Source organism: Alosa sapidissima, chromosome 19, assembly GCF_018492685.1.
Source record: "Alosa sapidissima isolate fAloSap1 chromosome 19, fAloSap1.pri, whole genome shotgun sequence".
In the NCBI taxonomy this organism is placed as follows: domain Eukaryota; kingdom Metazoa; phylum Chordata; class Actinopteri; order Clupeiformes; family Clupeidae; genus Alosa; species Alosa sapidissima.
Genome location: NC_055975.1, coordinates 9,186,631 through 9,214,411, shown reverse-complemented (window position 1 = coordinate 9,214,411; position 27,781 = coordinate 9,186,631). Strand labels below are relative to the sequence as shown.

The following is a 27,781-nucleotide window of genomic DNA, read 5'->3' as shown; positions in this document are numbered from 1 at the left end:
ACCTCAAAGTGCTAAGTGGTTATATAAGTTTAAGCATCAACCCAAATCAAATCAAACACACCACCATGCCAGTGTGAGCACTGGTATCAGCACTCTCAACAGAACCAGAAACCTTCAGGGAAACAGAGGTCACTGGTAGTCCCCTCAGAGGAATGTTTTCTACAAGGTATCTGACTTGTAAAACCAAGAGGTAGAACACAGACATGAGGCCATCTCACGCATGCCAACAAGTAGATAGATAGATAGATAGATAGATAGATAGATAGATACTTTATTGATCCCCAGGGGAAATTCAAGGTCTCAGTAGCATACAGACATCACACATTCACTAACAGCAGAAAAAAGTATATAATATAAAAAACACAACTACGCAATAAGGACAGTAGAAGATAAAGAATACGCTAAATATACTGAAATACAAATTATACTAAATAACACTTAATCTAAATCAATTCTAAAAACAGTATCCACATAGTGGGTGATTAATCAAGAGGCGCTTGCAATGACTGAGGCAGGGACTGAGCCTGTGATTCTCTGTGCATAAGGTAAGGTAAGGTGCTCTGTGTGAGTGAGTGTCATGGTGATGGTGCAAATGAGTAAGTCCAACAGTGCAACAGTGCAAGAATAAAGTCTAGAGACCAGCATAAAATAAATATGGACATATCAGCAAGTAGGCAAGGTAATATAGCCAATGATGTCCAATGACATCAGTTCACTCATGACTCATGATGTCCAATGACATCAGTTCACAAATGACACTCAAGTGGAGATCAGTGAGTGACTACATACTGTAGGTTTATGTACAGGATAATGCAGGCTGATAGCGAAAGAGAGCAAAGGCAAGGTTGTCCTGTGTTCAAGTGTCAGTGGGTCTCATCATTACAATGTGGAAGATCTTCGTGTTGGTGTCTCTTCTTTTCAGTAAGAAACAATTCAGTATTTAATTTAGCTTGAGAACATAATCTTGCAAAGTAGTAATCCATTATATAAAGATTATTTTAAGACTATGAAAATACAAATTGTTAAATATTCTATTCCCACACAGGTTCTACAGTTGGCGTAAATGTTTGGCAAGAGCCACAGAACTCAGTCATAACATTAAAAACCAAATTATTGGCTCTGAACTGTAATATTGACGACAACAACTATTTACGTATGATGTGGTACAGACAGCAGAACAACGGGGAGCTGGAACTCATTGCTTTTTCATTGGGTAAAGATAGTGGCACTATAGAAGAACCATTTAAGGACAAGGGCAAATACACACTTACCCGCAGTGAGGTGTTGAAGTCCTCCCTGAATATCACGGCTATGGAGATGGGAGACTCTGCAATATACTTCTGTGCTACCAGTAGTGCACAGTGAAACAGTTCAGCATCTCAACAGCACAACAACCTCATCATAGCAGAGATGATATGATCTGCCATTCTAGTCTGCCCTCTGATGTCTCAACAAAGTAACACCTGCAATATTGCCATTTTAATATTCAACCCGTGCAGGACTGTCTGTGACTCCCTTAACCGACTAGTTACACTTCTTGTATTTAAAGCAACACAATGCAGTTTTTTAGCTTAGAATAACAACTTCAAACAAATGCTGATGCTAAACTGACTTAAAGTACAGAGAATGAAGTCTCTGACTTTGCCAAAACGCAACTCAGTGCTAAATGGTGTTGATAATTGATGCCAAGGAGCATAGATATTAATTCTTCCATTGTGGTCAATGCAACCATGCAAACAGGGGGTAGGCCTTTGGGGGGCTATAACTTTGATACCGTTCCTTTATACTTGCTAACTGAATGACCCTCTTATTTGTTCATTATATCATTCATTATGATATTTCCCTCCACAATAACATGAATGAGGATAGGACCATTTTTTCAGTGAATATTGCAAAGAAAGGAAAGCAATGCTCATACAGACTCTTGACTTGCAAATACACTTTAAAACTGTTCCGAAAAAAAGAAAGATGAGTTGGCCTACACAGCAAAATAGAACCCAGGGTGTCAACCACAATATCACTTTCCTCCTTCAAGAGGACGACATGAAGCTACCTGTCTATTACCTGATCTGTACTGCCTGCTAGTGATGATCATGTGATCAAGCACTCGATTTGTTGAGTCCAGTGCAGGGACAGAAGCCATCGGGGGCAAAGGCAAAAAGAAAAGCTACATGGCACGCTAGCTCTCATTGGCTTTTACACTGTCAGAATGCAGCAGATCTCTTTGTTGCTCTGCCTTCTCATCAGTGCAGGTAAGGAGGCATTTGCAGGTAGAGCTCTTTCTGAACAGTACTGGACTGTGAGTTAATATTACTACTTTCTTTGTTAGTATCATCCTTTTTGTAATATATATTCAGGAGTTGTACGATGTATGATGTAATTGAAAGTTGTTTCTGTCTGTTGTCACACAGGGTCCACTTTTGGAGTAAATATTCACCAAAATCCCCAAATTTCATTTATACCCATAAACAAATCTGTGACCCTGGACTGTCAGCATGATGATACAATTCATTACAACCTGTTCTGGTACAGACAGAAGACAAATGGAGAACTAAACATGATTGGTTATTCTCTTAATAAAAATAATGCACTCATAGAGAAACCTTTTAATAGTTCAAAATACACACTCACTCGTCCGGATGTGTTGAACTCCTTGCTGGTGATTAATGATCTAGTATCTGCAGACTCTGCCACATACTTCTGTGCTACCAGTATTGCACAGTGGCACAGTTCAGCATGCCAACTGAACAACAACCTCATCACAGCTGAAAGACATCATATCTCTTATATTAATTTATCCTGACACAATGTGCACTAGTATTATGTCTGTAAACTAGTTAGCCTTACCCAAATCATTGATTTTAATATGATAAGTTGCATCTTGTAGCATATCTTGTAGGAAGAACTCACTGTAGGTATGCATGTTAATTTAACTTTGGGCTTCACTCTGATCAGGGCAAAGGAAACCATGTGGCTTTCACCAGCAGCCTTCACTGAATCTGAACATCAGAAGGAGACCATAAAAAGTCTTTACGGATATTTTCAAGTGTCACAAATGTGGGATGTCCCCAGCTTTTATTGCCGTCATATCTTCCAGTGGACATCAATAATAATCCAGTATGCACAAACACAGGACAGATGCAACTGATATGTTTGTTACTTTCTTCTGTAATGTCATGTATTGTTCCCTTTTTCATCAGTTATCCGAGTAACTTTTGTTTTCAAATGCTTCTCTTGATTGTACCCTGTTATTGCATCCTAATCTTCTTTTGCTATCCTACTCTTCTTTAAGGACATGCCACTGTGAATGACAGCAGCTCATAACGGATCATTTCCAATCATGGTGATTGTGTCAGATCACATGTGGCATGCTGGTGTCATGTGATCAAGCATTCTATACTGTATGTGGACTGCAATGCAGAGGAAACAGGTGAGCAGAGCAGAGGCAAAAGGAGAGACACATATTAGGGCAAGTCTTATTGGCTCTTTCACCAGAAAAATACAGCACATCTTTGCACTGGTGTCTCTTCTTATCACCACCAAGTAAGAAATGGGTCAATCGACAGAAGTTTTTGCAGATATTTTCTTTTTCAATAGCACTAGACATTCAGCTAGCATTCGTAAAATACAAATTATAGCCATCTAGACATCTATATCAAGTTTGAAAATTGTCTTGGAACATTTTCTTTCTATTACCACACCTTTGGAGTAAAGATGTTCCAGTGGATACCGATGTCATTAGTGCCCATTATATAGAAACCAAATCAGTGATCCTGTTCTGTCAGCATTATGAATAGCAGGCATATAGAACTCTCTCAGAACATATCCAGACTGTTCAATAGATCTTAGACTTTCCATGTTACCATCTTCCTTTTTGTAAACATTTATTGTTGTATGATGTCATGATTGAAAATTGTTTGTGTCTATTGTTACAGGGTCCACCTTTGGAGTAAATATTCATCAAAATTTCACTAATACCAATACCAATCAAATCTTTCACCCTGGACTGTCAGCATGATAATACAAGTCATTACAGGCTGTTCTGGTACAGACAGCAGAACTATGGACAATTGAACATGATTGGTTATTCTAGTGCTAAAGATAATGGACAAATAGAGGTACTATTTAATAGTTCAAAATACAAACTCACTCGTCCTGACGTGTTGAAGTCCTTGCTGGAGATTATGGATCTACAATCTGCAGACTCTGCCACATACTTCTGTGCTACCAGTAGTGCACAGTGACACAGTTCAGCATCTCAACAGCACAACAACCTCATCACAGCTGAAAGAGATGATATCTCATATCAATTTATCCTGACACAATGTGCACTAGTGTTATGTCTGTAAACTGTAAACTGTAAACTATAAGTATGGTAATTTAACTTTGGGCTTCACTCTGATCAAGGCAAAGGAAACCATGTGGCTTTAACCAGCAGCCTTCATTGAATGAACATAAGAAGGAGACCATTAAAAAGGCTTTACGGATATTTTCAATTTACAACAACATATTAGTTTACCTGAATAGGTCATGCTATAAAACAAAGCAACATTCCTACCAGTTCATGTAGTACACTTGGTGATTAAGTCTCAGAACATACCAAGTGTCACCAATGTGGGATGTCCCCAGCTTTTATCGCAGTCATCTTCCTCTTCCAGTATGTCAATAATAATCCAGTATGCACAAACACAGGACAGATGCAACTGATATGTTTTGTTACTTTCTTCTGTAATGTCATGTATTGTTCCTTTTTTCATCAGTTATCCGAGTAACTTTTGCTTTCAAATGCTTCTCTTAATTGTACCCTGTTATTGCATCCTAATCTTCTTTGCTATCCTACTCTTCTTTAAGGACATGCTAGGACCACTGTGAATGACAGCAGCTCATAACGGATCATTTCCAATCATGGTGATTGTGTCAGATCACATGTGGCATGCTGGTGTCATGTGATCAAGCATTCTATACTGTATGTGGACTGCAATGCAGAGGAAACAGGTGAGCAGAGCAGAGGCAAAAGGAGAGACACATAAGTCTTATTGCCTCTTTCACCAGAAAAATGCAGCACATCTTTGCACTGGTGTCTCTTCTTATCACTACAAGTAAGAAATGGGTCAATCGATGTTTTTGCAGATATACTTCTTGAATAGATCAATGGAGGTTTTTGCAGATATACTTCTTGAATAGATCTACATGTAGACATTCAAATAGCATTCGTAAAGGACAGATTATATCCAGTTAGACTTCTCTTTCAAATTTGAACTTTGTCTTGAACATTTTCTTTCTGTTACCACATATGGTCTTTCTCTGGACTAAAGATGTTCCAGTGGCCACCGATTTCACTAGTGTTGATTATAGAAACCAAATCAGTGATCCTGTTCTGTCAGCATTATGAATAGCAGGCATATAGAACTCTCTCAGAACATATCTAGACTGTTCAATATATCTTAGACTTTCCGTGTTACCATCTTCCTTTTTGTAACATTTATTGTTGTATGAGGTCACGATTGAAAATTGTTTGTGTCTATTTTTACAGAATCCACCTTTGGAGTAAATATTCACCAAAGTCCCCCAATTCTATTAATGCAAACCAAAACTGTGATCCTGGACTGTCAGCATGATGATAGATCTCATTTCTACCTGTTCTGGTACAGACAGAAAACAAAGAACTAAACATGATTGCTTTTTCTACTGCTAAAGAAAATGTACAAATAGAGCAACCTTTTCAAGATTCTAAATACAAACTCACTCGTCCAGATGTGTTGAACTCCTCACTGGAGATTAAGGATCTAGTATCTGCAGACTCTTATGGCAAGCCGATTGAGCATTTATTCTGATATCTTGATATCAGGCATAATTGTCATGTACATGTATGCCATTTTTGTCAACTAGTTAACTAGTGGGCCATGTTTGTGTAAACTAGTTAACTAGTGAGGGCCAAAATATGCACACTAGTTAACTAGTGGGAGCCAAAAGGGTCACTAGTTAACTAGTGATCACATTTTAGCTTCACTAGTTAACTAGTGAGAGCCAGAAATGTCTACTAGTTAACTAGTAAAGGCCAAAATGCATACCAGTCAGCTAGTTGAAGGCTTTTGGGTCTCACTAGTTAACTAGTGACAGCCAAAAATGTGCACATGTTTACTAGTGAAGGCAAAACACCTCACTAGTTAACTAGTTGCAGTAGGTCAATGTCACTAGTTAACTAGTGAACCATAAATGGCTTACTAGCTAGCTAGGTGATGGCAGTAGGCTCACTAGTTAACTAGTTGATGCATCATTTGTCCAAACTAGTTAACTAGTGAGGTCATAAATGTATACTAGTAAACTAGTTCAAGACCAAATTCACACTGGTCAACTAGTGGCTGTGACGGGTGCATACCCACCGTGACGGGTGTATACCTTTAGTATACAAACGGACTGAGTGTCATTGTTACCTGTGTGTGTTTGTCTGACGTGTCTATGTGTTCAGTTCACCTCCATACTAGTTTTAAAATCCTTTGTTAACATTGTCATTCATCATACACCTCTGCCGTAATCCCGTAGCTGTTTAACTAGTCGACATACCATCAAACACTACGGTGATTTATTGCATGCTACCAACCACTATCATTACATCGCTTACTGTTTACAATCATTTACTATTCACGTCACATATTCTGTTAAAATAACCACGCAACACAAATGTCTTTGTCTTAACTGTTCCGTTTATTTTTAGCTCAATAGATACATGTGTTATCACAGCGTTATGTTTGTCTTACCAGTGTTTCGTCTTGTCTCGTCTTGTTTATATAAAAGACTGTGTGCCGCGAATGTCCAGTTTAAATATCGTTGAAACCTCCGGGTCAACCGGAAGTGATTCATAGTTTAGTGAATTTATATTTTTAGCTGTTTCATATACGTTTTGACTATGTCAAATGGAGCATGGTGACTAATGATATTTTATATGTATTTCTAGTGTAATAGAGTGATTGGTGATGGCTGTATTAGCTTTTTCATGATGGATTACCTGGAACACCCCTGTCTTTTGGTTTAGAGTTGGTATGTGCCAATCTTAGTGGTGATTCTCAGGCCTATTTATACTGTGTCAGTCAGTTTATAGGGAGAGCAGTAAGTGACAGGACATGAGTCCTATTTGCTCTCTGTGCTATGGTGACTTGTTAAAGGTGCCATGTGTAATATCCGCCAAAAAATCAATTCATACTCCACATTCCATAAAAGATGGAGGCAGTATACCTCCAGAAAGTGAGTTGGTCTACCCTAGAGTAACAACCGAGAAACGTGTATTGCAGTTTGGCTGGCGGTTATGTTGCCCGCACACCGCCTCCCATGGCCGAAGCTGGTATTATGACACCTGTCGGGCTGTGGCTAGTAATTTAGCATGCTAATTCTGGTTGATATCTCTGCAGCACTATACCTTGCCATTTTTTTAATGACATCACCCTTATTTCTTCTCATTCTTTTGATGCGTGTAGCTCATTTTTTGGATATTTTTACCTCAATTCTTACACATGGCACCTTTAAGGTCAAACATTATTGCCGGCTACGATTGTTGTATTGTTTTTTGACTATCATGTCAATTTTTTGTTTCATTTATTGAAAGTATTTTTTTTTCTTTTTTTCCCTTTTGTTTGTTTTTGTTATCCAAACTGCCAAATATTGGCCTTATTTGGGAAAAATAAAAATCCCATCATCAAACTTACTCCTCTGCGTTCTCCTGAGTGTGACCAACTAGCTCAAGACTGTACTTCCACACTTTACCCTTCAACATTCGGTGGCAGTGGTTTTCCGGGTAACCAGTGTCACTCAGTGCCAAGTCAACACTCAGTGAGACAAGATGGATGTCCTTGGTGGAGGTACGGCACCCTCTAGAGATGGTTCAGCAACAGGGACCAGGCCCAGATCCACAGCATTGTCCAAGCCTCCGACTCCCGTTGTCGAGGACCGGACAGATCGCTTGGAGCGGATCGTGAAGTCGGTGGTTGAGTCTCAGCGCCGTCAGCATGACCAGCTGGAGGCTGAATCGCGTCGTCAGGACCAGAGGTGGAAAGCCATGGAGCATCAGTTCCAGCAGTTACAGAGTCTGGTGAGAGCCGAGCCGGCAGCGACACAGCCGACGAGCCTGCCATTCGTCGGGCTGCAGCATGCCAGCGCCCGCCCGTCGTCTGTAGCAATGGATGCACTCCTCAGCATGCCCCCTCTGGACATACCAACTCCACTGCCTCGTCCAGATCGGCAACCGGAACCCAGATTGCAGAGCTCCCTGAACTCCACCACTCTTGGCCTTGCCGCAGCGCCAAACTTCCAACTGGGGTGGAGACCCCCAAGGATGGTTCCTTATGAAGAAGATGACATCGAACATTATTTAACTACCTTTGAAAGGCTCGCAGCAGCTTCGCAGTGGCCTATAGACACTTGGGCATTGTACCTTGTGCCCTTGTTGAAGGGCAAGGCCAGAGCTGCTTATATAGCCATGAGTTTTGAAGACAGCCAAGATTATGGCAAATTGAAACAGGCTATCCTTGACAAGTTCAACATCAGTGCCGAGACATACCGCCACCGTTTCCGTTCAAAGACCATCCTTGAAGGCGAGACGGTGAAGGAACTTCAAGCTCGGCTGAAGGACTTGTTTGAGAAATGGCTAGTTCCAGAGACTCTGAACAAGGACCAGGTGTGTGATCAGATCGTGCTTGAACAGTTCCTGGGCATGTTGAACCCCGAGCTTCAAGTGTGGGTAAAAGAACGCACCCCACGATCCTCAACACAAGCAGCAGAACTGGTGGATACTTTTATGGCTGCCAGACCCTCCAGAAGAGGCTACCATATGGGCCCTCAACAGGACTACTGGAGAAGACCCCACCAAGCAGCCCAGCGAGAGCCAGAGAAGACCTCAGCATCTGGTAAGTCTGCGGGTGATGGTGGTCGGGTGTTTAAGCCATCTAGCAGCCCCAATAGCCCCAGTGTTAGCTACAGTGTTAGCCCCACCTCAGCTGCAACAGCTAGAACCCCTGTCTGTCATGGTTGTGGACAGCAAGGTCATATCAGGCCTAACTGTCCTGTTAAGAAAGTGTCTGACTCCAGACTGTGTTATCTCCCTGGCCCTAGCAAGCACTTACCTGGTATGTCTGATGTCACTATCCCAGTAAAGGTAAAAGGAAAGACTCTGCAGGCTTTAGTTGATTCCGGAAGTAGTCAGTCTTTTATTCTTAAGTCTTGTTTAAAGTCCGATTTCCAGCCTGTGGGAAAGGTCAAGGTTCGTTGCATCCATGGCGATGAGACTGAGCACCAGACCAGTGAGGTCCTCTTTGACATTAATGGAGGTACTTGTTAACCGTCGGTGTTTTAGATAAATGCCCTTACGCGGTGATTCTAGGCCAGGATGTACCTATTCTTACCGATCTTTTACAGAGTGTTAACACGGCTACTGCTTATGTCACAACTAGAGCACAAGCCAAAGTGAAACAAGATCAGGATTGGTCTGAGTTACCGTTTGGTTGCTGCCCGGGTGGCAAAACCAAAAAGTCAAAGGCAGAAAGGCGCAGAGCAAAAGTGAGGGGCACGGCAGTGCAGGAAAGTCTTGACTCCCCAGCTCTAGAGGGCAATGAAGTCTTGGTAGAAGATTTCATACAATTCCAGCAAGTCGACCCAACACTCAGCTCTTGTCTTTCTGCTGTAAAAACCCCGGATGAGGCTAGGGAAGCCATTGAGGAGGGTGACACATGCTTTGTTTTAAATAATGAGATGCTGTACAGAGTGAGTGCAGACATAGAACAGCTAGTGGTTCCTGAACATCTCAGAGCCAAAGTTCTACATCTGGGACACAGCATTCCTTGGTCTGGCCATTTAGGGAAAGAGAAGATCGAGAGCAGAATTAAGCACAGGTTTTACTGACCAGGTTTTCAGAGAGACATAGCAGAGTTCTGCAGGTCATGCCCAGAGTGCCAACTAACTGCTCGCTCTAAGAGAGGTTTGAAAGCACCTCTGATCAGCCTTCCCATTACTGAGGTACCTTTTAGTTGAATCGCCATGGATGTAGTAGGGCCCCTAGAAAGAAGTAGGGCAGGTCACCGCTACATTCTAGTCATATGCGACTATGCAACGCGTTACCCAGAGGCATTCCCCCTCAGACATACCTAGGCTAGACAGATAGCCAACTGTTTAATCCAGCTTTTCTCCCGTGTGGGGATCCCTAAGGAAATTTTAACAGATCAGGGTACTAACTTCATCAGCAAAACACTGAGGCAGGGGTACTCCCTGTTAGGGATCCGAGGTATCAAAACCACACCCTATCACCCGCAGACTGATGGCATGGTTGAAAGGTTCAACCAGACCTTGAAATCAATGCTGCGGAAGTTTGTGTCTGAGTCTGGAGCTGACTGGGATCAGTGGCTCCCTTACCTGCTCTTCTCCTACAGAGAGGTTCCGCAGGCATCCACCGGGTTTTCCCCCTTCGAGCTCCTGTACGGACGGGAGGTGAGGGGCCCGCTTGACATCCTTCGTGAGAGCTGGGAGGGGGACGCTCCTCGCCAGCTGACCAACGTAGCGAGCTATGTCATTAGGATGCGGGAGAAGCTGGATCAGCTGAGCTCCATGGCCCACGATCAACTGGCCAAGGCCCAGGCACAGCAGAAGACGTGGTATGACCGCAGTGCACGCAGCCGCACCTTCTTGTCCGGACAGAAAGTACTGTTGCTGTTGCCGTCAACTGAGAGCAGTCTGCTGGCAAAGTGGCAAGGTCCTTTCGAGGTGCTTCCCCGAGTTGGTGAAGTTACCTACGAAATCGCCATGCCTGGCAGACGTCGCTCTAAACAGACCTTCCACATCAATCTGCTCAAACAATGGATAGACCGACCATCGTCTGACATCAAAGACCAGCTGTGGGCGCGGACTGTCGAGGAGGAAGAAGAGTCGTTGGAGCAGTACTTTCCCACTGCGTGCGGCGAATCGACCTACCCCTCTGTCACCCACCTTACACCTGAACTTCAGGAAGATCATCCCCAGAGGCCTGTTTAGAGACCGACCAGGGCGGACTGACGTCATCACACACGACATCCGACTGATATCTCCAGGTCCCATCCGGCAGACGACCACCAGGGTTCCAGCACGACTGATCCCCGCGCTGAAACAGGAGGTGGAGGCGATGCTGGAGATGGGGGTGATTGAGCCGTCGCACAGTGAGTGGTGTAGTCCCGTGGTCCTGGTACCGAAAAAGGACAGGGGACTCCGCTTCTGTATCGACTTTTCCAAAGTGAACAGCATATCTGCATTTGACCCTTATCCCATGCCCTGTGTGGATGAGCTGGTGGAGCGTCTGGGGAAGGCTGAGTTTCTCAGCACTCTCGACTTGTGTAAGGGGTACTGGCAGGTACCACTCTCCCCCCGAGCACAAGAGCTGACGGCCTTCAGAGCTCCATCTGGCCTCTTCCAGTTCCGGGTCATGCCCTTTGGACTACATGGTGCCGCAGCAAGTTTCCAGCGCCTCATGGACCAGGTGCTAAGCGGCGCTGAGGACTACGCTGCTGCATACATTGACGATGTGGTGATTCATAGCTCTTCATGGGAGGCGCATCTGGAGCACCTGGGAGACGTCTTCCGGAGGATTCATTGGGCCGGGCTGGTAGTCAACGCCAGCAAATGCCAGCTTGCCCGGTCCGAAGTGTGCTACCTTGGGTACGTCCTGGGTGGTGGCACTATCCGTCCTCAAGTCAACAAGGTGGACGCCGTCCGCAGCTGCCAGCCACCCACAACCAAGAAGGGCGTGAGATCCTTTTTGGGACTGGTCGGCTGGTACAGGCGCTTCATCCCTAACTTCTCCAGTCGAGCTGTTGCTTTGACTGACCTCACGCGTAAGACCAGTCCTAACAAGGTGGTCTGGACTCCCGAGTGTGAGACTGCTTTCCGGGATTTGCAGGAGAGCATGTGCCATGAGCCGGTGCTGCAAAGCCCCGACTTCTCTTTGCCCTTCACAGTGCAGACGGACGCTTCAGGCCTTGGCCTAGGGGCTGTGTTGCTGCAAGGTGAGGGGGAGGACAAAAGGCCCGTGCAATATGTGAGCCGCAAACTTTTCCCTCGGGAGACCCGTTACTCCACCATAGAAAAGGAGTGTCTCGCCATTAAATGGGCACTAGACACTCTTAAGTACTATTTGGTGGGGAAGGAGTTTGTCCTAGAGACAGACCATAGGCCTTTGCAATGGCTCCATCGCATGCGGGATTTTAACTCCAGGATTACTCGCTGGCACCTGTCCTTGCAACCATACAAATTTACTTTGAGGTACAGGGCTGGCGCCACGAGATGGACGCTCCTTCTTAAGGGGGGTGTGTGACGGGTGCATACCCATCGTCACGGTAGCGAGGCGCTACCTTTAGTATACAAACGGACTGAGTGTCATTGTTACCTGTGTGTGTTTGTCTGACGTGTCTATGTGTTCAGTTCACCTCCATACTAGTTTTAAAATCCTTTGTTAACATTGTCATTCATCATACACCTCTGCCGTAATCCCGTAGCTGTTTAACTAGTCGACATACCATCAAACACTACGGTGATTTATTGCATGCTACCAACCACTATCATTACATCGCTTACTGTTTACAATCATTTACTATTCACGTCACATATTCTGTTAAAATAATCACGCAACACAAATGTCTTTGTCTTAACTGTTCCGTTTATTTTTAGCTCAATAGATACATGTGTTATCACAGCGTTATGTTTGTCTTACCGGTGTTTCGTCTTGTCTCGTCTTGTTTGTATAAAAGAATGTGTGCCGCGAATGTCCAGTTTAAATATCGTTGAAACCTCCGGGTCAACCGGAAGTGATTCATAGTTTAGTGAATTTATATTTTTAGCTGTTTCATATACGTTTTGACTATGTCAAATGGAGCATGGTGACTAATGATATTTTATATGTATTTCTAGTGTAATAGAGTGATTGGTGATGGCTGTATTAGCTTTTTCATGATGGATTACCTGGAACACCCCTGTCTTTTGGTTTAGAGTTGGTATGTGCCAATCTTAGTGGTGATTCTCAGGCCTATTTATACTGTGTCAGTCAGTTTATAGGGAGAGCAGTAAGTGACAGGACATGAGTCCTATTTGCTCTCTGTGCTATGGTGACTTGTTAAGGTCAAACATTATTGCCGGCTACGATTGTTGTATTGTTTTTTGACTATCATGTCAATTTTTTGTTTCATTTATTGAAAGTATTTTTTTTTTTTTTTTTTTCCTTTTGTTTATTTTTGTTATCCAAATTGCCAAATATTGGCCTTATTTGGGAAAAATAAAAATCCCATCATCAAACTTACTCCTCTGCGTTCTCCTGAGTGTGACCAACTAGCTCAAGACTGTACTTCCACACTTTACCCTTCAACAGTGGCGCAGAATTCAAATTAGGAGGCGAAGTATTCTGGAAATTGAGGCTTTCTATTGCCTCCCTATGTCCAAATAGAACATGATAACCAATCACAGTGCAGAATTTCACAAAATACCCACCCACAACATTTGCATGTGGCACACAAGTTAACATGCTAGCCAAAGGTACTCTAGCTAGTAAACTAGTGGCTTCAGTGTGACACTTACATGTAAACTAGTGAAGGCAGAACTGCTCACTAGTTAACTAGTGAAGACACAAATGCCCACTAGTTAACTAGTGAGGTCTAAAAAGTGTCACTAGTTTACTAGTGTTCACCAAAACACCCACTAGTGAACTAGTGATGGCAATTTCCATCGACTAGTTAACTAGTGAGGTGCAAAAAGTGTCACTAGTTTACTAGTGTGCCCCAAAATGCCCACTAGTTAACTAATGAAGGCCATTTCAGCCCCACTAGTTAACTAGTGAGATGCCAAAATGGTCACTTGTTAACATGTAAAGGCCAAAATACCCACCAGTTTACTAGTGAGGGTGTTGTGGGCCTTACTAGTTAACTAGTGGCATGCATATTTTGTTCACTAGTTAACTAGTTACACCCAAAAACACAAACAAGCTGACCGTTTTTGTCCACTAGTTAACTAGTGGAACAATTTAAGTCTCACTAGTTTGTATGTGTGGCAGTGAAGCACACTGATTTTGTTTAAAGAAGACAAAAGGTCAAAGTCTGGTCAATTGTGATAGAAATGCTGTAACTTTAGGCTTAGGCCTACTCATTAAAATCAACAGAGAGCCCACTACCTGTATATTGTAACTCAAAACTTAAAGACATGTCAAGATAGGCTACACAGTGCAGCTACTGGCCATTTTGGTGCCCTAACTGGTGAAATACAGTATTAACCTAAGTATGTCATCATATGGCCAACTATAAAGATGTAATCTGCCTGTTCCCAGGGATGGGTAGTATTTCTGAAACATGTAATATGTGTTTCAAATGCAAAATAGTATTTTGTCATTTGTATTTTATTGGGTTGAAGGAAATGGCTCTGTATTTTGTATCAAAATACTTTATTGGTGTGTATTTTTGTATTTTAAAAAATACTGCAAAATACTAAATGTGAAAAACACAAAAAAAAGTAGATACTACACACAGGTGTAATGAATAATTGGTAATTAGGCAACAATGGTTTATGTTTATCGCAATCAGCTAATGTGAGAACAGCTGTGTTCAACAACACTTACAGCTTTTCAGTGACGGCTATTGCTGAAGCATTAGCCCTGGTCTGAAGCACTGGTGTGAAGTGGTACGCAAGTAAAGATGCAAGTTGACCTGTGCAAGTTCACATAGGGACACTGACAAAGGCAACCATGTCTCCATGCCAATCTTTAACAGAAAAATGTCAGATATCTCAACCACAATGACATCAATAGATGGTAAGGTGTTGAGTGTGTTTGAATTCCCTTCCTTGTAGCATCCTTTTCTGCATTCCACAGTGGGGAGAAGTTCACCTTGTTTAATTAAATAACAATTCTATTTCCTTATTAGCTGCATACTTGAGGTTGGAGATATTAAGGCACGTCAAGTCTCTCACATACTGGAACTTCAAGATACAAAGCCGTATGATTTTCTTATTCAGAAACAATTCAGTATTTAATTTAGCTTGAGAACATAATCTTGCAAAGTAGTAATCCATTATATAAAGATTATTTTAAGACTATGAAAATACAAATTGTTAAATATTCTATTCCCACACAGGTTCTACAGTTGGCGTAAATGTTTGGCAAGAGCCACAGAACTCAGTCATAACATTAAAAACCAAATTATTGGCTCTGAACTGTAATATTGACGACAACAACTATTTACGTATGATGTGGTACAGACAGCAGAACAACGGGGAGCTGGAACTCATTGCTTTTTCATTGGGTAAAGATAGTGGCACTATAGAAGAACCATTTAAGGACAAGGGCAAATACACACTTACCCGCAGTGAGGTGTTGAAGTCCTCCCTGAATATCACGGCTATGGAGATGGGAGACTCTGCAATATACTTCTGTGCTACCAGTAGTGCACAGTGAAACAGTTCAGCATCTCAACAGCACAACAACCTCATCATAGCAGAGATGATATGATCTGCCATTCATTAATCTAGTCTGCCCTCTGATGTCTCAACAAAGTAACACCTGCAATATTGCCATTTTAATATTCAACCCGTGCAGGACTGTCTGTGACTGCCTTAACCGACTAGTTACACTTCTTGTATTTAAAGCAACACAATACAGTTTTTTAGCTTAGAATAACAACTTCAAACAAATGCTGATGCTAAACTAACTTAAAGTACAGAGAATGAAGTCTCTGACTTTGTTGATCACGTAGGATTAGGATTCTTTTCATCAATTTTTGACTAACTGGGTACCGTCATGGTGCTAAATGAATGCTCATACAGACTCTTGACTTGTGAATACACTTTAAAGGGACACCAGGCAACGTTTTCGTGTTAATTAATCATCTTCGTAAATCAGTATATGGTTAAATTACTCATTGCAGGGCGAATGAAGACTCTCTCGCCCGCCCTTACTGCCTGTAGGAAGAATATCCCGCTTGCAAGTTTGGTGTATCCGACCCAGAGACCTTCAGTCTCACAAAGTCTCAGACATGGCGAGAAGCAGGATCAGTTTACATCCTGCATCCCCAGCACAGAGGCAGGCCAACGAAACGCTAGCAATTGTTGCAAACATGTGTATAATGACAGAGCCGGCGAAGAAGTAGCGAAAACCCTTAATGGAAGATGCAAAGAAAAGGAAAAGAGCTTCAGACCGAGCGAGGGCTCGCACATGTATCTACACGTACAGACGCTAGGGGGACCTTCCTAGAGAAAAAGCATCAGGCTTGCCTAGTGTCCCTTTAAACCTGTTCCGAAAAAAAGAACCCAGGTGTCACCCAGTGTCAACCACAATATCACTTTCCTCCTTCAAGAGGACGACACAAAGCCATCGAGGGCAAAGGCAAAAAGAAAAGCTACGTGGCACGCTAGCTCTCATTGGCTTTTACACTGGCAGAATGCAGCAGATCTCTTTGTTGCTCTGCCTTCTCATCAGTGCAGGTAAGGAGGCATTTGCAGGTAGAGCTCTTTCTGAACAGTACTGGGCTGTGAGTTAATAGTACTAGACTTTCTTTGTTAGTATCATCCTTTTTGTAATATTTATTCAGGAGTTGTACGATGTATGATGTCATAATTGAAAGTTGTTTCTGTCTGTTGTTACACAGGGTCCACCTTTGGAGTAAATATTCAACAGCTTCCCCCAATTTCATTAATACCCATAAACAAATCTATGACTTTGGACTGTCAGCATGATGATACAACTCATTACAACCTGTTCTGGTACAGACAGAAGACAAATGGAGAACTAAACATGATTGGTTATTCTATTGGGAAAGATAATACACATATAGAGACACCTTTTGAAAGTTCAAAATACTCACTCACTCACTCGTCCGGACGTGTTGAACTCCTTGCTGGTGATTAATGATCTAGTATCTGCAGACTCTGCCACATACTTCTGTGCTACCAGTAGTGCACAGTGACACTGTTCAGCATGCCAACTGCACAACAACCGCATCACAGCTGAGAGAGATGATATCTCTCATATTATCCTGACATGATGTGCACTAGTACTGTGTGTGTAAACTCGTTAGCCTTACCCAAATCAATGATTTAAATGTCATTAAGTTACATCATGTAGCACATCTTGTAGGGAAAACTGTATGTGTTAACTTAACTTTGAGCTTCACGCTGATCAGGGCAGAAGAAAGGGTTTTTGCTTTCACCAGCAGTGTACTGAATCTGAGCACAGAGGAGACCATTAAAAAGGTTCTACAGATGTTTTCCATGTACAACAACATATTAGTTTACTTGAGGTCCAATGATTTCAAACAAAGCAACATTTCTACCAGTTCATGTCGTAGATAATCCAGTATGTACAAACACAGGACAGATGCAACTGATGTGTTTTGCTACTTTCTTCTGTAATGCCATTTTCATCACTTATCCTAGTAGCTTACTTCTTTTCAAAATGATTTCATTAATTTTATCCTGTTATAGCATCCTAATCTACTTTTGCTATCCTACTCTTCTTTAAGGACATGCCACTGTGAAAGATAGCAGCTCATAACGGATCATTTCCAATCATGGTGATTGTGTCAGATCACATGTGGCATGCTGGTGTCATGTGATCAAGCAGGCTATACTGTATGTGGACTGCAATGCAGAGGAAACAGGTGAGCAGAGCAGAGGCAAAAGGAGAGACACATATTAGGGCAAGTCTTATTGGCTCTTTCACCAGAAAAATGCAGCACATCTTTGCACTGGTGTCTCTTATCACCACAAGTAAGAAATGGGTCAACCGACAGAAGTTTTTGCAGATATACCTCTTTTTGATACAGAGTTTTTGATGAACTCTTTCTGAACAGAACTAGACGATTACTTATAAGTAGACTTTCCTTGTTTGATTCATCCTTTTTGTAACACTTGTTGTTACATTTATTATGGAGTTGTATGATGATGTTACCATTGAAAGTTGTTTCTGTCTTTTGTTACACAGGGTTCACGTTCGGAGTAAATATTCACCAAAGTCCCCCAATTTCATTAATGCTACAAACCAAATCAATGCGCCTGGACTGTCAGCATGATGACACAACTCATCGTTATCTGTTCTGGTACAGACAGCAGACAAAAGGAGAACTGAACATGATTGGTTATTCTCTTACTAAAGATAATGCACAAATAGAGACACCTTTTAATAGTTCACACTCACTACACACTCACTCGTCCAGACGTTTTGAACTCCTTGCTGGTGATTAATGATCTAGTATCTGCAGACTCTGCCACATACTTCTGTGCTACCAGTAGTGCACAGTGACACTGTTCAGCATGCCAACTGCACAACAACCTCATCACAGCTGAAAGAGATGATATCGCTCATATTATTCTGACACGATGTGCACTAGTACTGTGTGTGTAAACTAGTGAGCCTTACCCATATCATTGATTTTAATATCATAAATTGCATCTAGCACATCTTGTAGGAAGAACTCACTGTACGTACAGTATGGTAATTTACAGTAACTTTGGGCTTCAGTCTGATCAGGGCAGAGGAAACCATGTGGGTTTCACCAGCAGCCTTCAATGAACCTGAACATGAGAAGGAGACCATTAAAAAGGCTTTACAGATATTTTACATTTACAACAACATATTAGTGTACTTGAATACCGGTAGGTCAAATAAATGTTATAAAACAAAGCAACATTCCTACCAGTTCATGTAGTACACTTGGTGATTAAATCTCAGAACATACCAAATGTCACCAATGTGGGATGTCCCCAGCTTTTATTGCCATATTATGTTCCGCTTCCAGTGGATAACAATAATAATCTAGTATGCATAAACACAGGACAGATGCAACTGATATGTGTTGTTGCTTTCTTCTGTAATGTCATGTATTGTTCCCTTTTTTCATCAGTTATCCCAGTAGCTTAGTTTCTCTTAATTTTACCCTGTAATTATATTCTACTCTTCTTTGCATCCTACTCTTCTTTTGCTATCCTACTCTTCTTTAAGGACATGACACTGAATGATAGCAGCTCATAACGGATCATTTCCACTCATGGTGACTGTGTCAGATCACATGTGGCATGCTGGTGTCATGTGATCAAGCATTCTATACTGTACGTGGACTGCAATGCAGAGGAAACCGGTGAGCAGAGCAGAGGCAAAAGGAAAGACACATATTAGGGCAAGTCTTATTGGCTCTTTCACCAGAACAATGCAGCACATCTTTGCACTGGTGTCTCTTCTTATCACCACAAGTAAGAAATGGGTCACATACACCAAAGCTTTTGCAGATACTATACTTCTTCTTGAATAGAGTTAGACATTCCAATAACCTTCGTAAAAGGACAGATTATATCCATTTCTGTAGACATCTATATCAAATTTGAACTTTGTCTTGAACATTTATTCCTCTGGAGTAAAAATGTTCCAGTGGCCACCAATTTTATTAGTGCCGATTATATAGAAACCAAATCAGTGATCCTGTTCTATCAGCAGTTTGAAAAGCAGGCGTTTGCCGATAACTCTTTCTGTACAGAACTAGACTGTTAGTCATTAGTAGACTTTCCGTGTTACCATCTAACATTTATTGTTGTTGTATGATGTCATGATTGAACATTAGTATTAGTGAATGTTACTTAGTAGTTTCATCTTTTTTGGAATATGCATTATTTATTCAGAAGTTGTACTGTATGATGTTTGGTGTCATGATTGAACGCGGTTTCTATCTCTTGTTACACAGGGTCCACTTTTGGAGTAAATATTCACCAAAGTCCCCCAATTGCATTATTACCAGCACAAACCACATCCGTGATCCTGGGCTGTCAGCATGATGATACAAATCATGACAACCTGTTCTGGTACAGACAGCAGAACTATGGAGAGCTGAACATGATTGGTTACTCTTTTGGTGAAGATAATGTAAAAATAGAGAAACCTTTTAATAGCTCAAAATACAAATTCACTCGTCCAAAGCTGTTGAACTCCTCACTGGAGATTAATGATCTAGTATCTGCAGACTCTGCCACATACTTCTGCGCTACCAGAAGTGCACAGTGACACTGTTCAGCATCTCAACTGCACAACAACCTCATCACAGCTGAGAGAGATGATATCTCATATTATCCTGGCTGACACGATGTGCACTAGTACTGTGTGTGTAGTTAGCCTTACTCATTGATTTAAATGTCATTAAGTTACATCTTGTAGCACATCTTGTAGGAAGAACTCTGTATGTATACTGTACATGTTAACTCAACTTTACTCTGGGCAGAGGGAACGGAGTGGTTTTCACCAGCAGCATGTACTGAATCTGAACACCAAAAGGAGGCCGTTATGTTTTTTTAAACTAATATACTAACAGTTTATTAGTTTCAGTTGAATAGCTAAAATTGTATAAAACAAAGCTACATTCTTACTAGTTCATGTAGCAGATACACTTTGTAAGAAAAACATGAGTTGTTCATAGGAAAAAAGGATGTTTCTTCAGTTAACTAAGCTTCAATCTTCATTTCAATGAAAAACAATCACAGAAGCACGTGGGATGTACTTCCAGGCACCGATCTTGTAGTGAACTTTGATGAGAGAACCTTGATGAGTGAACCTAGCTTCTCAAACTCTTGGCATGTATTCTGTTTCAATCGCAAGTCCCTCCTATCCTCTAAATGTTAATACCATGGTCTGGTCACCTTTTGTTCTAATTAAATCTTCTCCACTTTGACTGGAATGGTTCTCAGAGGTCCTCCCCATACCGATTCTACAAATGTTAGTGTTCTTCCTGGCCCCAGGAGAGGCCATAGCATGGACCTTTGTGTGTTGTATTGATAAGATCACCATGTGGGACATAAAGTAGCATATGATGTTCTTAGACAGGGTAAACAGTAAAATCTTACAACTTCATATGGTTATTAAATCTTAAAACTTTTTAAAAATGAGTTGAAAGCTTGTGATGTCACTTCCAGTTTTTACTAATGATGTCATCTGATGAATCACTGAAAAGATTGCAGGAGGAGCCAGATAGTCTGACTCCTGTCTCACTGTATTCTTGTTCAAACATCAGGAATGTGGCTACTATTGCTTTTTCAGGGTTTGCTTCTCAGAAAGGGTGGGTTATAGATTTAATGTAAAAACAACGTTGGCAATTATTCTGATGTCACATAATTGAAATGTTACTTTTATCTCTTGCAGGTTGCTCTGGATTAGACATTGTTCAGAATCCTGAGAACGTATTAACAAAGAACAATGAGGAAACGTTACATTGTAAACATGATGGTAGCACCTACTATTACATGTATTGGTATAGGCAGAGCAGAAATGGGGAGCTGAGCCTTGTTGCTTTCTCCATCAATATAGGATATGCCGAAATAGTGGCTCCGCATAAAGACTCCAAATATAAACTAAGCCGAGGGGAAGTTGAGAAATCCTCTCTGGAGATCTACAGTCTCGATGCTGGAGACTCAGCATTGTACTATTGTGCGTCTAGCAAAGCACAGTCTCACAGATCAGCTGCACTGCTGAACAGGAACTCAGTCTGGGGGGAGAACAGGAACTCAGTCTGGGGGAGATGGACAGGCGTCATTCAGGTGTTCTGAGGCTGGACAGGAACTCAGTCTGGTGTGGAGAGGCTGGACAGGAACTCAGTCTGGTGTGGAGAGGCTGGACAGGAACTCAGTCCGGGGGGAGAAGTTGGAAGCAGCACTAGCAGCATCATCTCCAGCTCTTTCACAAATCCTCAGCTGAGACCCAGCAAAGGCCCATCTGACTTGTCCATTAATTTGATTTATCAAAAACAGCTAAAAATATTAAAGAAACTTTAATGAACATACATGTCATGATGATAAAACGCTGAGTTACTTTAGTTAGGCCTATTACCATTATGTCACTCAAGGATTCTTTATTGTTACGAAATTCCGTTTTGCCACTAGTGGCAATTAAACGGAATTTTAAAAATAATTCTGAAGTTTATTCTTGAGCTCATAACGGATAATTTCCACTCATGGTGACTGTGTCAGATCACATGTGACATGCTGGTGTCATGTGATCAAGCAGGCTATACTGTATGTGGACTGCAATGCAGAGGAAACAGGTGAGCAGAGCAGAGGCAAAAGGAAAGACACATATTAGGGCAAGTCTTATTGGCTCTTTCACCAGAAAAATGCAGCACATCTTTGCACTGGTGTCTCTTCTTATCACTACAAGTAAGAAATGGGTCAACCGACAGAAGTTTTTGCAGATACAGTATGCTTCTTTTTGAATAGAACTATGGACTTCCAACTATCATACATATTAGTCAGTGAGGCACAATTCTATGTAAAATTTGAACATTATCTTGAAAATGTCTATATATGGTCTTCCTCTGGACTAAAGATGTTCCAGTGGATACCGATTTTATTAGTGCCGATTATATAGAAACCAAATCAGTGATCCTGTTTTGTCAGCATTATGTTTGCGGACAGAGTTCTTTCTAGACTGTTAGTTATTAGTAGACTTTCCTTGTTGGTATCTTTTTTGGAGCATTTATTAATTTATTCAGGAGTTGTATGATTTCATGATTGAAAGTTGTTTCTATCTGTTGTTACACAGGGTCCACCTTTGGAGTAAATATTCACCAAAGTCCACCAATTTCATTAATACCCATAACCAAATCTGTGATCCTGAACTGTCAACATGATGATAAGGAGCATTACTACCTGTTCTGGTACAAACAGAACAATAGAGAGCTGAACATGATTGGTTATTCTTCAGGTGAAGGTAATGCACAAATAGAGACACCTTTTAATATTACAAAATACACGCTCACTCGTCCAAAGCTGTTGAAGTCCTCGCTGGAGATTAAGGATCTAGTATCTGCAGACTCTGCCACATACTTCTGCGCTACCAGTAGTGCACAGTGACACAGTTCAGCATGTCAACTGCACAACAACCTCATCATAGCAGAGATGATTTGATCTCTCATTTTTTAATCTAGTCTGCCCTCTGATGTCGCACCAGAGTAACACCTGATTTCACAGTGCGATTCCAAAACATTTTACCTTTTCATCCAATTTGGTGAATTATATCACTGTACATTATTGGAAATTACAGTAATATAGTACTAGTAAGCATAAACAAAATTACAATATATGTTAAAATTCCTGTACATTTCTATTCCAATGATCAAATTCCAATGTCCCCTTTTAGGCTATTCAATACTTGCTACACTAATAGTCTTTACATTATTTGGGTGTTAGAGGTCTCAGCAACAGTTAGAACTGAAATAATGATCATTCTGTAGGAAGTGAGTACATTTTAACTTTTAGAGGGAGTGATCCCAATTATATTAGTTTGTTTTACCAGTTTAATTAAGTGCAAAATTAATTTATAACAGGAGACTCATGTTCAGTTTTTACATTAATTGCATTGCATGCATTCCATTACGTATTTATTGCATATACATATGCATATGACATATGGTTGCAATCACAAATGATTTAAATTACACAATACATTTCAAGATTTCATAGTAGATGAAGATGTCATAATATCATGCAATTATGGTCAACACTGTTCCTCTTGGTGTGCATAAATAGATGACACTAGTTTAAAGATTAGGAAAAGAGAACAAAAACATCATTAAAAATGACATTAGTCTGAGGATATAAACAAACACAATACATACGCCAGGCACGATGCCAGGATTTCAGTTTTGGATGGGCCAAATCAATTTTGGCTGGGCCTTTTAATTAGCCTTCATAGGTTAGTAGCCTGCTGCTTGCCTTACTTGAACAACACTGACCAATATATGGATGGTTTATAGCGGTTTATAAAAATTGGTTGGTTATAGATGGTTTATAAAAATTGGTTGCTTATAATGTGTTCAATGCTTATCCGCGACCGCTCTCTCTCCATGCCACTGTGGTTCTGAAAGACGCATAAGCAGTATGGTTTTCAATGTTGTTATGAGCTATATGTCTAAGTTCAAGCTCAATATCGTATGAGCCTGATAAGAAACTTAAGTCCTGTCCCCTTATCCCTGATGGCAGGAGGGAAAATTGATTGGGAGGAATATCTGATGATAGTGGAGCTACAGATATAACATTTGTTAAGGGACCTCAGACAGTGAGAGATGACATCCAAACTGTTCTCACAGTCCAGTAAATTATGCAGGTTCTGAACCAGGAAGTGATACAAGAGGTGAGTAGAGTACAGTGCGCTTTCAGTCAGTGGTGCCCTTGGAGAAGGTGATTGGGCCAGAGTGTGTTGGCTGGTCCGCCTCTGAAGTTGATATACTGCATCAACACAAATGAGCCTGAATTCAAATATCAAGGTCATGTCATAATGACATGTGATGTCTGACAAAAGAAAGGGGGAGGAGCTAGGAATGCAGGCTAAAATATCACTCTTCATTCCTCTAGACTTGTTTCAAGATGTGGTTACTCCATATACTTTGGGCTTTGCTTCTCTCTTCCAGTGAGGCTTTCTTTAAAGTTCAAAATTGTAAAAATAGATTTAACTCTATTTAATATGTAATATGTATTAATTAAAAGCTCATATCTTTCCCTACAGATTCATTTGGACTGAACATTGTTCAGATTACGTCAGATGTATTAACAAGGAACAATTCTGAAACACTACACTGTGGGACTGATGATGAAAGCTATTTGTACATGTTTTGGTACAGACAGGGTAGTAACAAAGACCTGAGTCTTGTTGCCTTCTCCAGGAATAAGGGAACTACGGAAATAGTAGCTCCGTTTGATAAGCAAAAATATGCCTTTAACCGTCCAGTGGTGAAGACAGGCTCTCTACAGATCCACAGTCTGGAGGCTGAGGACTCAGCAGTATATTACTGTGCTTCCAGTATGGCACAGTCACGCAGATCAGTTCCTCTGAGGAGCAATAACTTCAGTCTGAAGTAGGAGATGGAAAATCATGCTTGGAAAATATATGTTTATTTGTATACTCTTTCCTAAGACATTAAGACATTAAAATAGTAATGAGAAAATACAGGTAATATCTGACTATTTTCTTTGTACTTTTGATCATAATTCTACAAGGGCAGGGTTCACAAAATGAAATGATTGTCTTCCCATATTTGTCTTTGGCCTTATATATAAGATATATATAAGGCCAAATATATTGTATAAGGCCTACAATAAGAAAGATCAGATACTGTATGATTCATTACTTTTCACGTATGAGGTATGCCTATGTTAAATTCAATTTGTTTTTCCATACACAGCCTGCAGTAAACACATTGTTCAAATCCAGTATGTGATGTGAACACAAAGATTTCACCTATTCTTTACTGGTATCATCAAGGGAGAAACACAGAAATGTGACTCTCCATTCAGTAATTTTGTATAGACACTGAAGTGCCCATAAGTCTTTGATGATACCGGCGCTACAGATAAAGCATTATAAGACCTCAGACAGTGACGGGAGAGGGTCACCAATGACTTCCCCTGCTGTTCTCACTGTCCAGTTCAGCTGCTATTCTGATGGTAAATTATGCAGGTTCCAGGGCTGTAGTGGAGGATAAACGCAAGTAAACACAGTTTATCCACCACTGAAATTTCAAAAATAGAGCTTATCCACCTCTCAAAAGAGTTTATTCACCAATTGCAACGTTTAACATTAAAAAATCACACTGTATTATCCATATTCACAATATATACACTCATCAACACTCGGAACCATTTAATAAAAACTGGTTATGTTTTTAAACATTGGATAATAACCTCCACCACCAACAAACATGTTCTAAACGCCTTTTTTAAAAATCCAATAATGCATGGCGCAGTCTACCTTACCGTGATCATATTCATAGTTTACCCACCTCTTGCCAGGATTTCAGTTTTGGATGGGCCAAATCAATTTTGGCTGGGCCTTTTAATTAGCCTTCATAGGTTAGTAGCCTGCTGCTTGCCTTACTTGAACAACACTGACCAATATATGGATGGTTTATAGCGGTTTATAAAAATTGGTTGGTTATAGATGGTTTATAAAAATTGGTTGCTTATAATGTGTTCAATGCTTATCCGCGACCGCTCTCTCTCCATGCCACTGTGGTTCTGAAAGACGCATAAGCAGTATGGTTTTCAATGTTGTTATGAGCTATATGTCTAAGTTCAAGCTCAATATCGTATGAGCCTGATAAGAAACTTAAGTCCTGTCCCCTTATCCCTGATGGCAGGAGGGAAAATTGATTGGGAGGAATATCTGATGATAGTGGAGCTACAGATATAACATTTGTTAAGGGACCTCAGACAGTGAGAGATGACATCCAAACTGTTCTCACAGTCCAGTAAATTATGCAGGTTCTGAACCAGGAAGTGATACAAGAGGTGAGTAGAGTACAGTGCGCTTTCAGTCAGTGGTGCCCTTGGAGAAGGTGATTGGGCCAGAGTGTGTTGGCTGGTCCGCCTCTGAAGTTGATATACTGCATCAACACAAATGAGCCTGAATTCAAATATCAAGGTCATGTCATAATGACATGTGATGTCTGACAAAAGAAAGGGGGAGGAGCTAGGAATGCAGGCTAAAATATCACTCTTCATTCCTCTAGACTTGTTTCAAGATGTGGTTACTCCATATACTTTGGGCTTTGCTTCTCTCTTCCAGTGAGGCTTTCTTTAAAGTTCAAAATTGTAAAAATAGATTTAACTCTATTTAATATGTAATATGTATTAATTAAAAGCTCATATCTTTCCCTACAGATTCATTTGGACTGAACATTGTTCAGATTACGTCAGATGTATTAACAAGGAACAATTCTGAAACACTACACTGTGGGACTGATGATGAAAGCTATTTGTACATGTTTTGGTACAGACAGGGTAGTAACAAAGACCTGAGTCTTGTTGCCTTCTCCAGGAATAAGGGAACTACGGAAATAGTAGCTCCGTTTGATAAGCAAAAATATGCCTTTAACCGTCCAGTGGTGAAGACAGGCTCTCTACAGATCCACAGTCTGGAGGCTGAGGACTCAGCAGTATATTACTGTGCTTCCAGTATGGCACAGTCACGCAGATCAGTTCCTCTGAGGAGCAATAACTTCAGTCTGAAGTAGGAGATGGAAAATCATGCTTGGAAAATATATGTTTATTTGTATACTCTTTCCTAAGACATTAAGACATTAAAATAGTAATGAGAAAATACAGGTAATATCTGACTATTTTCTTTGTACTTTTGATCATAATTCTACAAGGGCAGGGTTCACAAAATGAAATGATTGTCTTCCCATATTTGTCTTTGGCCTTATATATAAGATATATATAAGGCCAAATATATTGTATAAGGCCTACAATAAGAAAGATCAGATACTGTATGATTCATTACTTTTCACGTATGAGGTATGCCTATGTTAAATTCAATTTGTTTTTCCATACACAGCCTGCAGTAAACACATTGTTCAAATCCAGTATGTGATGTGAACACAAAGATTTCACCTATTCTTTACTGGTATCATCAAGGGAGAAACACAGAAATGTGACTCTCCATTCAGTAATTTTGTATAGACACTGAAGTGCCCATAAGTCTTTGATGATACCGGCGCTACAGATAAAGCATTATAAGACCTCAGACAGTGACGGGAGAGGGTCACCAATGACTTCCCCTGCTGTTCTCACTGTCCAGTTCAGCTGCTATTCTGATGGTAAATTATGCAGGTTCCAGGGCTGTAGTGGAGGATAAACGCAAGTAAACACAGTTTATCCACCACTGAAATTTCAAAAATAGAGCTTATCCACCTCTCAAAAGAGTTTATTCACCAATTGCAACGTTTAACATTAAAAAATCACACTGTATTATCCATATTCACAATATATACAC

General features: G+C 40.9%; 1 protein-coding gene, 3 long non-coding RNA genes and 1 gene segment (V, D, J or C); 4 read left to right on the top strand and 1 right to left on the bottom strand.

Moving 5' to 3' along the window:
* LOC121693600 (M1-specific T cell receptor beta chain-like) overlaps positions 1-27,781 on the top strand; it is a 74,002-nt gene that overhangs the window by 30,237 nt on the left and 15,984 nt on the right. The window lies entirely within an intron of this gene.
* LOC121692616 overlaps positions 1-27,781 on the bottom strand; it is a 46,392-nt gene that overhangs the window by 13,024 nt on the left and 5,587 nt on the right. Inside the window, exon 2 of the long non-coding RNA XR_006025288.1 lies at positions 11,395-11,397. This is a non-coding gene — a long non-coding RNA (uncharacterized LOC121692616). The remainder of the gene's footprint in view (positions 1-11,394; positions 11,398-27,781) is intronic.
* On the top strand, positions 2,261-2,502 carry LOC121692614. The gene is made up of 2 exons (XR_006025287.1): positions 2,261-2,299; positions 2,412-2,502. It is a non-coding gene; the product is annotated as an uncharacterized LOC121692614 (long non-coding RNA).
* LOC121692611 lies at positions 2,801-4,117 on the top strand. Of its 2 annotated transcripts, none has more exons than XR_006025284.1 (2): positions 2,801-3,430; positions 3,936-4,117. It is a non-coding gene; the product is annotated as an uncharacterized LOC121692611 (long non-coding RNA). The 2 variants fall into 2 exon arrangements; XR_006025283.1 differs by having other exon boundaries at positions 2,801-3,543.
* Positions 19,132-25,006, top strand: LOC121692602. The segment is given in 3 exon segments: positions 19,132-19,227; positions 22,553-22,720; positions 24,515-25,006. Coding segments are annotated over 3 exon segments (564 nt in total).